This window comes from Aulonocara sp. 'chitande type north' Nkhata Bay, linkage group LG19 (genome assembly GCF_057382095.1).
Source record: "Aulonocara sp. 'chitande type north' Nkhata Bay isolate Kocher_YH1m ecotype deep benthic linkage group LG19, A_spYH_male_GT1.1, whole genome shotgun sequence".
Lineage (NCBI taxonomy): Eukaryota > Metazoa > Chordata > Actinopteri > Cichliformes > Cichlidae > Aulonocara > Aulonocara sp. 'chitande type north' Nkhata Bay.
The window spans coordinates 30,980,635-30,992,839 of NC_141362.1; the positions used below are offsets into that span (position 1 = coordinate 30,980,635).

General features: G+C 42.1%; 2 protein-coding genes across 3 annotated transcripts; both read right to left on the reverse strand.

The window, feature by feature from the left end:
* Nucleotides 1-383: 383 nt before the first annotated feature.
* Nucleotides 384-6,645, reverse strand: rps6kl1 (ribosomal protein S6 kinase-like 1). 2 transcript variants are annotated; one of them, XM_086274379.1, is made up of 12 exons: nucleotides 6,517-6,645; nucleotides 5,720-5,836; nucleotides 5,360-5,532; nucleotides 4,957-5,081; nucleotides 4,665-4,757; nucleotides 4,443-4,490; nucleotides 3,899-4,031; nucleotides 2,324-3,766; nucleotides 2,139-2,228; nucleotides 1,560-1,642; nucleotides 1,356-1,451; nucleotides 384-1,260 (listed from the first exon to the last, which is right to left on the reverse strand). In XM_086274379.1, exons 2-12 carry the CDS (start codon nucleotides 5,752-5,754, stop codon nucleotides 1,150-1,152), a joined length of 2,430 nt encoding a protein of 809 aa, XP_086130505.1. In that variant the 5' UTR covers nucleotides 5,755-5,836; nucleotides 6,517-6,645; the 3' UTR covers nucleotides 384-1,149. The 2 variants fall into 2 exon arrangements, with proteins under 2 accessions (XP_086130505.1, XP_086130506.1); XM_086274380.1 differs by having other exon boundaries at nucleotides 6,325-6,585.
* A 2,138-nt stretch (nucleotides 6,646-8,783) lies between these two features.
* Nucleotides 8,784-10,725, reverse strand: olfm4.2 (olfactomedin 4, tandem duplicate 2). The gene is made up of 5 exons (XM_086275627.1): nucleotides 10,574-10,725; nucleotides 10,304-10,471; nucleotides 10,007-10,219; nucleotides 9,781-9,922; nucleotides 8,784-9,694 (listed from the first exon to the last, which is right to left on the reverse strand). The coding sequence occupies exons 1-5, from the start codon at nucleotides 10,646-10,648 to the stop codon at nucleotides 8,901-8,903; spliced, it is 1,392 nt and encodes a 463-aa protein (XP_086131753.1). The 5' UTR covers nucleotides 10,649-10,725; the 3' UTR covers nucleotides 8,784-8,900.
* Nucleotides 10,726-12,205: the final 1,480 nt, after the last annotated feature.

The window sequence follows — 12,205 nt, forward strand, 5'->3', positions numbered from 1 at the left end:
TTGCTGCCACGTGATTGGCTTATCGGTTTAATGTTTGGGCTAATGTGCAGTTTTAACAGGCTTACCCAACAAAGTGATCAGAGAGTGTAGGTATCCATGTCAATACCTGTACATTTTGAGTCATACTGCTGCAAATCTAATCTCAATAGGTTTAATGTATCCCTGATAGTATTACTGTTGTTTTAAAATTGTGGAGCCTTAAGACTCAGTGACAGACTTTGTGAACATATCCGAATGTACAACAAGGAAACACAACTCCTGAAGGGAAGGAACTGTCAACTTAAATGTAAGTTTCAGAGTGGTCTGTGGAGGTCCACAGCTATGGAGTGAACTTGAAAGCACAATAAAAACCCTTCTCTGTCTTTAAAAAGTGTTTTGCACCGTAGCCCAGTCCACACCCTAATGAATCTACACTTTTCATATTTTCATGTGTCACTATCAAGAGATGTAATCATTTCATGATATGATACTTTAGGATCTAGTTTAGTATGAGAATGTATGTTCAAAATGATATATTTTAGGTATTATGCAAGTATTTGCTGGTGTTTTGGGTCCCTGGTTATGAGCCCTGCATATCTTTTGGGGAGTCCCACTTCACAAATGGCTACTTTATATGTAATCATATTTGAAAAAGTTTAAAATTCATTTGAATAAACCAAAACTTAAAATTGTGCCAATCTTTGGACGTAGTAATGGCCTATTTATGAATGATAACCCAAAATGACAAAGGCTTTATAACAGGAAGGGATGTTCAAAGAAGATGTAACAATTTATTGCCTATTTATTCATTCTTCATTATTGTTTTTCTACATCAAGTAGTCCAAAATTAGTAATTTTTTCAATTGTCACATGTTAGGTTTAGTTGGCATCGGTTTTCATGCACGGTGATACTGAACTTGTAAAACTATCAAAATTACATCAAATATATATTAAGTTACATCTCAAGGGTTTAAAATAATCCATCTTGTTTCACTGTCCATGTGACAGTTCACCATTTTTGTTTCAGTTTTTATTTTGTCATATTTCTTTGGGAAGCACAAAATTCAAATGAAACCAGTATGCGGTGCTACAACTGTTAGGGCCACGTTAGGATGCTCGGATTCAGCCCAGTGTTTCAAGTCCAGTGTAACACACAGGGATCATCTCCTGCTAGCAGCTCAGAGCCTTCCAGGAAACTCCATTGAAGAAGGGATGACATTTGATGTCACTTACACCCCCACCTCCAGAGCCAAGGCGATAACCAGCATCGAACTGGAGCAACTGTAAGTGAAAATGAGTAGAAACACAGTTTAAAACTTTTTGAATACACTCTTTATAACAAAAGCCTTGCAGATCTTTCAACCCTTAACTCTAACCTCGGTAAGCAGAGAAGCGGCCGCGGTGCTCAGGTGGTCGGGGATGAGCAGCTGAGTGTGGGAGTGGATTCCTGCTGGGTGGAGCTGCCACAAAGGCTGCGGGAGAGTCAGAACCAATATTTTGCAGGGATGGTACAAAACTTACAAAATTCAAAAGTTGCAGACTATTACATTATTAATATGCTTGGAGAGCGTTTAGCTTACCATTCCTGTAAGAAGTTCGAACAGCAAAGCCCCAAGACTCCACCAATCGCAAGACTCTGTGATCCGGGACACTCCGCCAATTTCTGTCAACAAACATCAAGCTGAGCTGAGTTCAGGTATCACTGATGTTTCCTGAAGGTGTGTTTCTTGTTATCGCTTTATATTCACTTGCAATGTGTCGAGTTGGTTGAGATGAATTTAAAAGGCTCTACAGCTGAGTGAATGTGGCTCAGCCAATAGAGTGGCCAACTGCCTAATTGGAACGTTGGTGGTTTGATCCCTGGCTGCTCCAGGCTGTGTGGCAAAGTATTTTTGGGCACGACACTGAACCTCTAAGTTTGTCCTGATGCTGGATCACAGTGTGAATGGTAGACAGAGAGCACTTAGATGTAGAAAAATGTCCTTGTGTGAAGGTGTTTTGTATAAGAAGAGTAGAAAAGTGATATATAGAGACCTCTCCACTTACCATGAAGTACCCAACTTCTTGTTCAGGACAAAGTGGACCAAATGGACATTGCCACTAGGTGGCAGTTTATGCTAAGGAGTAAGCAAGGGTGCCAGCTTAGAGTGAAGTCTTACCGGGAGCACAGTACATCTGTTCCATGGATTTGGAGCTGATCTCTGACTGAACCTCACTCCACTGGCTGAAGAACGTCAAACACACCTTTCCTGTGAAAACATTATAGCAAATTAAACTCAAATACAGCACAAATTGGGTTTTTTATCATGTGGTCTTTGACAGTTGCTAGATTTGATAGCCTTACCGTTGCTAGTGAGCAGAACATTTCTAGGGTTAAGATCCCGACACAGGATGCCTTGCTGATGCAAACTCTCCAAGGCCAACAAGATCTGTGCCCCCCAGATGCGCACTTCATTCTCAGGAAGCCCCCAACAGGTCTGCATGGCCTTATCTGCAGCCCCGGGTGACTTGATAGGGAACCGAGGCAGATGGCACCACCCATCCACCTCTATGATCTGGTCTTCTCTTTCACCATCTGGTCTTTCTGGTTTTATAAAACCATCCACATCCTCTCGCTTCCTGTTGGGCGGGGCATCATGAGGGCCAGAGGAGAACCAGCCTACAGATGATCCCTTTGTTGTAGGTGCACGCTTCTCTCCAGGGCTTAGCAGCTCACGGGCTTCCTCTACTCCTTCTTTTGCCTCACTTGAGCAGGCTTCCCCTTTATTACTGAGCCCTGAAAAAGCCAAAGGAACCCTGGAAAACATGTGCTTTTTTTCTGTAACACTGAGGCAGAGTGAAGCTGAGGAAGGCCAAGAACTGTCCGAGGTGATCTGTGTATCTCTGTGGTCAGAAAATACTACTCTGTCTGTACTTCTGATAACTACCATTCCATTTCTTTCTTCCACAGTGGGACTGCTGCGTTCCTGCTTTGTGTTTAATTCTGCTGAGTTTACACCTAAAACAGATCCCTGGGGAGAGCCATTCATATCCCATGAAGCCCTGCCATGGATCTGGGTTTGGCAATGAAGAGGAAGATGCAAGATGGCAGGACTAGAACTCAAAACATTTTCACCGTTTTGTGACCCTGCTTTAATAAACGAGTCCAGATTCGTATGAGGTGCAGTTCGTTCTAGGGATAAATCAGCGTCAGTCAGTGCATAGGGGTTTGTTTTCTCACAGTTGTGCACTGGATCCGCAGCTTTCCAAGCCACTTCGAATTCGGAGCTGCACTCTATCAGCCCCATTCCAGGTTTCTTTTTATGGAGCTCCGACATGACGTCGAGAGCTTGACTGACACGAGCGCAGGAGAGAGGAAGAGCTGGCTTTTCCTGAGTTTCGCTGGAGTGCAAACACAAACTAGGAGCTGGTGGATGGATGTGAGTTTTGACCTGTGTCCTCGTCGGGCCAGACAGCAGAGTGAGCCGATCAAGCTTGGTGTAAAAAGACGCCGCCGAGCGTGTGTTCTGCAGACAACCCGTCTCTTCGATGTAGGAGTGAGTCCCGCAGCTCTCCAGTCGCTGCTGCGTCTCATCCCACGAGGTAGGGAAGTCTGCGTCGGGGCTTTCGTCGTTTAGTTTCTCAGGAATCACCGCTGCACTTCTGCTCTGCTGGTAGTCTGCGCTGATTGCAGGTGAGGTCCGGCTGGTCTTCAGCTTGGTGTTATGATGGCGAGAAGCGAAGCATTCTGGGTGTTCCTTGGCCTTCTCGTTCCTCAGTTTATGCAGCTTGGAGAAAAGCCTCCCACCTACAGAGAAGGAGCAATGCAAAAAACAAACAAAACAAAAGAAAAAAACCCTCTATATTACACTCCATTACTGTTACCAAAAATCCATCCACATTGTTCCAGCAGCAGTGAGAGCAGTGGTTAAACGCTCACCTTTGACATGCTCCAAATGCAGATACACAGCATCCTCACTGACGTAATATCTTAGCAGCTTAACCATGTATGGCACCCCTTGAGGAATGATGGTTGGCTGGTCCCTGCTCTCCCAGCTAGACTTAACCAGGCTCTGGAACATAATGAGCATGACTCATATAGTTATATATAAATTAGCATTTTCTAGATGAGAAAGACGCAGGTGCATTATTACTCATTCAGGCGTAGATTAACCACTGCTTGGATTGACCCTGTAGGTCCAAGTGCCTGTCTGCTGCAATGTCTATCTGTACACTGAAATATGAGGTGCACTAGCACTGGCTAAAAGGGTGAGAGCTCTTAGCCTTGATTAATGTGGAGTGATACTCTGGGAGACAATCAGCATCGACTAGCCTGCAACAGAATACAACAACGGTGTTGCTGCTAGACAGCCACCCTCCCCCTCAAATCATCTCAACTATCTGTGGACACGTGTTGGCCAATTGATGTGTTTTTATAGGTATAATTTTGTTGATCAACTGGCTACTATAGAGCGCACACTCACCTTTACCACAAATGTCTCCTTGTTGACCATACTTTGCACAATTAGGACCTTAAGAATGAGAAATAACACCTTTAGCCTTCCACATAAAAGCGGGTAAATTATTACAGCAAGTTTCAAGGTTGGAGCGCAGTTGATCATTGACACTTTCACTGTGTGCTACAAGGAGTGCAAAAAGGCAAAAGAAACAATAAAAATCAAAATTAAAACAAAAGTCTTTCATACCTTGTCAGCCACACCCACAACCTTACACATCTCCAGATCCTCCACGGGTGAACTCAGGTGTCTGATTGGACGGAACCTCAGACTGCTGTAGCCCTGATGACACAGAAATCAACCGGATCTCAAGTAAGAATTTGAAACTTGGTTTGTGATAGTAGGCACTAAATGTTTTGTCCTTTGAGAAGAGTACAAGCAAGGACTGCTGAGCTACAATATGTTACAACCCTGCATACAGATCAACAAACAAGATGCCTTTTTTTCTTCTCTTAAAAGCAGCAAAGGATGATTGTCTTACCCCTAAATGAGAGCTCCCTTTCCCCAGGTTATCCTGTAGATGTGTTATAAAGATTTCTTCTGCTCTCTTCAAATACTGGGTTGTTTTCCTCTTCACAGCCTCCCGACGATCCTTGTTCGGATCCACTGCAAAACAATTAAACTCAGTCTCACACCAGTAAAAGTGGGTAAAACCTTGGCTTTGGGAATATATTAAATGCCACAAAGTACCTTTGATCTATAAAACAGCAGCACACACCTAAAATATTTGGCCAGCAAGCAAATCTGTGCTTAACCTTTGGTTTATGACTTCCTGTTTTTATACTCGTTCACATCTTCCCATCACATGTCTTGTGCAAACATGCATTTCCATGTTCCCTATTCACTCTGTCACGCAGAAAAGAGACCAGATATTTTCCACTTACATTGAACCCCATTTAGCAGCAGGTCCACGCCGTTCTTGTAGTAACTGAAAGCTGCCTCATAGTCCTCATTCACCTCACTGTCCAGTGCCATGCGGATCTGCTTGGCCGCCTCCACCAAGTAATCTCTTTTTGCCATCACTTCTTCTTTTGGACCCGTCAAGGTCCAGCTGGGCCTGTGCATAGCAGGGAAAGTTAGACATTACTCTTAAATAAATGGAACTATATTTAAATATAGTTGAGATATGAGCAAACTGCCTAATCACAGAAACAGAAACTGAATATAAAACTTGGGTATGTTAATCACACTGCTGCTGTGAGGCTTTTAAAATGATATTAAAACAACACAACCGTTCAGATTACCTTTGCTCTTCAGTCTTATCAACAGCAGGGCTCATCTCTGCCCTCGATCACTGGAATCAGAGCGTGTCTGCTCCCAGTGACTCCAAAACGTGGGTCTCTGCAGAAAGGCATGATCATCTGAGCGAGCACAAGCAAAGAGTTAACCGTCAGAGCAGAACAGGAAGTGAGTGCAGGCTTTGCTCTTCTATTTGTGATGAATGGAAAGAAGCAGAGCAGAAAATGTCCAAGATGACAGAGAGATGACTCAGAGCACTGAGGCTCATAGCTGTATGTCTCATAAATGCAATGTTTTTTCCTTAAAATATGATAAATACGCAAAGGTTTGCCTGAAAAAGGTGTAGACACAAGGACTCCCAACTGTACATGCTATAAAAACTGGGGTAATCGACTCGCACAAATCACATGACAGTGATCACTTCCAAGGAGCAAAAGTATGTGCTAACAAGAGGCTTGATTAAATTTTTAGTATGCCATTTATAACATTAAATGAATGAATTATCAGGCTGCATGCGGAGGCTATGGCTCAAAAGAAAACCTTCTATATATGAAAATCCTATATCCCCCCTCCAGTTCAGTCTACACTGAAACATCAGAGCCATACACACCCCATCCAGCCGTGGAGGCGTCATCATCTGAGAAGTGTGAGCCACACAGACCCATCTGCAGTCTCCTCCATTATAATCCATCATCTTCACAACATTCACCTCATAGCCAGTAAGCTAGCAGTGTATCATGATACATAAGTGCACTAACACCACAGAAAACACGTGTAACCCGCACAAATGCACGCTGTGTACCTGATGCAAGGCGAGCATGGCCTGGACCCTCCGCCCCAGCAGCATCAGCAGCAGCAGCAGCAGCAGCCCGTGTCTTTAGCAACCAGAACACATCATCCCACAAGCAGGACAGGAGGAGAGAGCTCAGGCGAGGCTGCTGATTGGCTGAGCATGATGTCACTTTAGGGTACCATTCCACACACAGAGACCACTTCCCCCCTGTCATCCTGACAGATGCTAGAGGATTTAAAGAGACAGTGCTGTATTTGTGTTGACTGACTGAAGGCTATTTTCAGCCCAGATTTATTTATTTATTTAATTAAAAATAATGGATTTTCCTCAGATTTCTCCAGACAAATCGCATTTAAAATTATTCATTTTATACAACAATCGATTATTTTATTTTTTTAATGTCGACCATGTACAGTTAATGAAAGGTTCCTCCTGTTTAGAATTGATAAGCTGCTGGGTTTTGGTGGGTACTTGGTACCAGATGGAGCCACGCTCCAACCAGAGCACAAAGGCAAGTCCTCCCCCACCCCCTCACCCACCCAAGGGAGGGATTGGGTTACGGAAGTGGGAGGAAACTCCAGCATGTCCCTGGAAGAAGGGGGAGAAAGAGGGGCATAAGATCAAATGCTGTAACCTTATCCAAAAGGGGAGGGGTATTAGTCACCACAGAGGTTTTTTTTTAACCCATCCACAATTAAATCAAATCAAATTTTTATTTTGTTTTAATTCAAACTGAAGCAAAATAACCCAGTTGAATGATAAACTTTGATTTTAGCACAATGTAAGACAACATTTATGACAATCACAATACAGGAGACCAAGAAGATATCCGGGTGTTGAATGTTTCATGATAGGAACCATGATGTCACTGTGTTTGTAGATCGTCTGATTAGTGGGATTGTATGCAAGCTGACAAATTTCTCCTGAAATATCTGTAAGATGATTCTCACTTCCCTCAGTGTCATAGGTAGTAGAACTTCAAAGTATCTGGCCTTGTGACATAGATATCGTTTCCCACGGCGATCGTGGCTCAGGAGTTGGGAGTTCGCCTTGTAATCAGAAGGTTGCCGGTTCGAGCCCCGGCTCGGACGGTCTCGGTCGTTGTGTCCTTGGGCAAGACACTTCACCCGTTGCCTACTGGTGGTGGTCAGAGGGCCCGGTGGTGCCAGTGTCCGGCAGCCTCGCCTCTGTCAGTGCGCCCCAGGACGGCTGTGGCTACAATGTAGCTGCCATCACCAGTGTGTGAATGTGTGGATGACTGGATATGTAAAGCGCTTTGGGGTCCTTAGGGACTAGTAAAAGCGCTATATAAATACAGACCATTTACAGTTACAGGCATGTACACAGTTGTTGTCTTTTGTATTTCGGTTTTATTGAAAGAGCAGCATTAAAGACAAAGCAGTTGTGCTCTTGCTTGAAGAGCTTCTAACGTATTCAAATGTGACAGCTGCTGTTATCTGTAGTCTAATACTCCTCTTATTATCTGTGACATCATTTCATGGCCATAAACATTTTATTAGAACAGCATCACTGACCCTTGAGATTAGTGCACATGTGTGCATTATGCATACTATCCTTGGACTACTACAGGTCCATGACAGGGTTCCTGTTGTTTGTTTTCTTTATTTAATCTGATGTATGAAAAAAACAGAATTAAAAGATGATTATGGCGAATCTTTATCTTAGTACTTATGGTGAGAAACTTGAGTTTTTAGTATCAGAAAATAAATCCTGTATGAATTCTGTGAAATGTGTGTATATGTTTATTTGCATCGCATGATAACAGCTTATCTTCAGCTGCAGTTTAAAACAGTTTATTATCTCCTTTAAACTCCTGTAAACTCTCCAGTTACATGAAAGAACTGCTCAATTAGTTCACTTTGATCAATGAAAGCTAAAGTGATTAATCTGCAGTAAAAATCACATTTTATACTCAACTTTATGCGCATGTTAAATTCTGATTGTGAGTCTTAATGCCCAGCCGCAGATAGAGCACACAGTTATTTAAACCCCTGTTTAACATGTGAACACTGGACAAATGTGCACCACTGTGTCCCTATTTGTCATATTTTGGTTCATGTTTTTCTATTGGACTTGGGTGCAAAAATGTTTATCTGAATACAGTAAGAATTGTTTTATCAAATTCATGCATTTTTTCCTGTTTCATTTGATTATCTAGAACTATTTTAAATCTGAAGCTAAATTTGTGTGGCATAATTTCATAATGATATAATTTATGTGCATAGACAATTGTTCACTTTATTTGAATGCTTCAGTTTAATTTTATTCAGGAAAAGATGGCCAAAAGCCAGTGCATCACAGAAAACACAGGGCATAAGAGATTACAGAAGACTCGTATCGATCACAATACGGCAGATGACCGAGAGATAAAATTATTCTTTGTCAAATTTCACATTATAGGACACATAATAGCCATTGTTGTACATGTAGAGTTTCTGGTCGGTGGGGTTGTAGTCCAGGTTGGTGTATTTGTCCTGGAACTTCTGGAACTGAATACTGAGGTGTTTCTCCTCCTTGGTCTTCGTGTCAAATGCGTAGTAGATCTCCTCTGTGGCAACATCCACTGACCTGGTGGCATACATAACTCCACAGGCCATGAAAGAATTACCCACCATCTCCTTAAACACACCAGTATTCCACTGATCTTCAACACCAAAAGATTTTTCTTCTATCTTAGCAATGACAATTTTCCCTTTGCTTGCCTCTGAAGCATACATTACCCACATTCCATTTTCATCAGCTGCAAAGTCTAAGAACTGACTGGCTGAGTAACTGTAAGAGAACTTCGAACTAGCGGCTGAGATCACTCTGTAGTCATATGTGGAACTGGTCAGGTTCAGTTTGGCCATACTGAGAGGTGCGTTGCGCTGATAGTATAGGCTGTTACCGTGAACAATAAAATTGCTCCCAAGCCCTGCCCACCCGTTTGGTGTGCGATGGTGTTTGAATGCAGACCTCAGAATCAGCTTATCATAGTTAGAGTACAAGTAAAAGTCACTGATTGAAGGGGAGCTGTATGCACCAAAGAAGTACATGGACTCAGAACCTCGAAGAGGTTTGGAGTCTTTTCCCCAGCCCCCATAAATGGAACCTGGGGTCAGATGAGCATTCAGCTGAAGCACCATTGGCTTGCTGAGGGCCAAGATTCCCGTGTGATTGCAGTTACCTGAAGAGAAAAATAAGCATGTTTAAAATTATTAGTAATGTCAAAACCGTACACCAGCGTTAATCCAGCCAAGGCAGTGGCCTTACCAATATCTGGATTGATGAGCTCCTGCTCCTTCTGGCAGTCCTCCAGCTTCTTCTGCAGCTTAGCCAGCTCAATGCGGAACACCGCCAGGTTGCTCTCATCATAACTCTCCAGTTGGTTCACAATGAGGGTCATGTTGTGGATCTACAAAGCACAGAAAGACAGACACATAAATTAGGTGCTCTTAAAAATAAGTCATTTGCATGTAAGTTCAAACGCAGTTTTTACCTCAGTGTACAGGCTGTCAAATATGGGTGAGGAGGAGTTGAGAGAGTTTTTGAGCTGAGATACCAGAGCCTCAAATTCTCTCAGCTCAATCCTGAGCAGCTCAAAGTCCAGTTTCATGTATTTGTCAGGACTGCTTTCCAGTATGTTCACTCTAATTGTCAGCTCAGTTAGGTCCTGCAGGTAGACCGCCAGCTTAGCCTCAAAGCCCACTATCTGGAAGGGTGAAAAAAAGCAATGTTAATGTCTTACTACAGCATATGCTTTCAAATGTCACATAATTATTTAGTCCTACTGCACCTTGTTCATTTGGATTTCCACTTCCAACATCAGATCTTTAGTGACTTCTTGCATGTGCTCAACCCGGTCAGCAGGGAAGGTTGTGTCAGGCAGAAAAACATGGCAAACACACTGACCTGACTCACTCACTGATGCCGTTACATTTCCAGACTCCCAGTCCTCCACTGGCTAAAATTAAAACAAACAAACAAACAAACAAACAAAAAACATTAAAGAGACATAACTAATCACTGTGCCTGCATGCTTTATTAGAAAAGTAAAGGCACTTACAATCCAGGCCAAAACAGGGCTGAGGGCTGGCAGGAGCAGCAGCAGAAGAGCTGGCAACATTATGTCTCTGTTCATCTCTCAAAGGTTTTCTCCGTGGCTTTCTCAGAGTGTTTTTAAAGGTAGCTCTTATCAGACCATCTCAAACACCTTCTCTCTTCACAAATTTATTATCTTAGTCCAACATACACTCAGGCATTGTATTTGTTTGCTTATGACAAGCACAGAGGAATCCGCCACGTCACGTTTAATACAAATGTGGGGTGCGGATGAGAAGCACAGCATGTGTTGCTGCTGTGTTGTTATGTTTATGACCTGACAATTTGGACAAGTATTCATTCTATGATCCCGAGTCCTGTTTGCACAAAGGCAAACACAACTTTTTTTAGGAGTAGATTGCTGTAAGTCATAAAGGTTTTTTAGGACATCGTCCTAAAAGTGTGAAGTCACAAGTCCATTAAAATGGAGCAACTTATACTTCTCCATCTATGCCAGTAATTGCAAGTGACTTGGGTGGAGTTTTTGAACACCGTAGTTTGTGGAAACGAAGCGTTTTGCCACAAAGAACTTTGAATAAAATGCTGACTCAGCTCAATAAAATCACTATGTTTGACAAACCTATCTGAATCAAAATGCTGGTTTAAAGATTTCCTCATTAAATAGCATTAGAGTTTAAATGTATTAATAAAAGGCAGATGATACTCGAATGCATTTTCTTGTGAAAAGCTGACTGTGAGTGATTGAAAATCAATAAAGAAGGCAGTAATTGAAGACTGTAAACGAGCAGAGACAAGTGATAAAGCCACTGCTCTCATGACACAAACCTCTGAGGGCAGAAGGACTCACTGGATCATTAGATGAAGTATGTGTGAATCAGTCAATTTGGGCTTTACAGTTACCAAATGTACCAAGTCTACCAAAAGTATTTTCTATATCAGACATGATCACGTCACTCAAAGAAAGAATTTCCAGTAACTAAAGCACTTTGGATTTAGTTTATTTTTTTTGTAACAATTTCAAATGTTTGCCCTCATTAAGGTCTTTTTGGTTGAACAGCTATGGGAGATTTTGCCTGTTAGTGTGTGGTAGCACCTCACCTGTGAACTAGTTCACTATATGAACTAAATGATTTCTGCCTTTCTTGCTTTGACACACAAACATATTTATGGGGCTTTTATTTATTTATTTGTTTGTTTGTTTGTTTATTTCACATATTTTTGAACTCTTAAATATGTTTTCACAAAAAAAAAACACCCTGCTATTTGTCATATTAGAAAAACTGAAAAACACTGAGGGACAATCTTGCAATGACAATTCGAATGAGTTCTTGAACAATCTTCAGACTTGGCGTTCACACCTGTAAAGTTTTGAGACGACTTGATTTCATGATGAGATACAAACATGGACTTGCACAAAGACTCAAGAGGTGAAACAATACCAGGTGTGAGAAATATTGATCTTTTTTTTATTATTTATGTGGTATCAAGTCTGAATGTCTCCATCCCATATATGCCTAAGAATGCCCTCTAGTTTATTTTGTAAACACGATAAAGTTCAGTGCAAGGTGGGATCACGTTTGTTATATGCAGGAATAGAACCCTGTGTTGGGTGTCTCATTTACCCAATTGCAGAATA

What these genes read in the sequence shown, in the direction of transcription:
- olfm4.2 (XM_086275627.1), bottom strand. Translation starts at nt 10,648, where the DNA reads ATGAACAGAGACATAATGTTGCCAGCTCTTCTGCTGCTGCTCCTGCCA. An exon ending in TGGAAATCCAAATGAACAAG is followed by an intron (nt 10,220 to 10,303) that starts GTGCAGTAGGAC and finishes TCACCCTTCCAG; the next exon opens with ATAGTGGGCTTTGAGGCTAA. An exon ending in GCTCATCAATCCAGATATTG is followed by an intron (nt 9,695 to 9,780) that starts GTAAGGCCACTG and finishes TTTTCTCTTCAG; the next exon opens with GTAACTGCAATCACACGGGA.
- rps6kl1 (XM_086274379.1), bottom strand. Translation starts at nt 5,754, where the DNA reads ATGAGCCCTGCTGTTGATAAGACTGAAGAGCAAAG. An exon ending in TGTTCTGCTCACTAGCAACG is followed by an intron (nt 2,229 to 2,323) that starts GTAAGGCTATCA and finishes ATGTTTTCACAG; the next exon opens with GAAAGGTGTGTTTGACGTTC. An exon ending in ACAGATGTACTGTGCTCCCG is followed by an intron (nt 1,643 to 2,138) that starts GTAAGACTTCAC and finishes GTTTGTTGACAG; the next exon opens with AAATTGGCGGAGTGTCCCGG.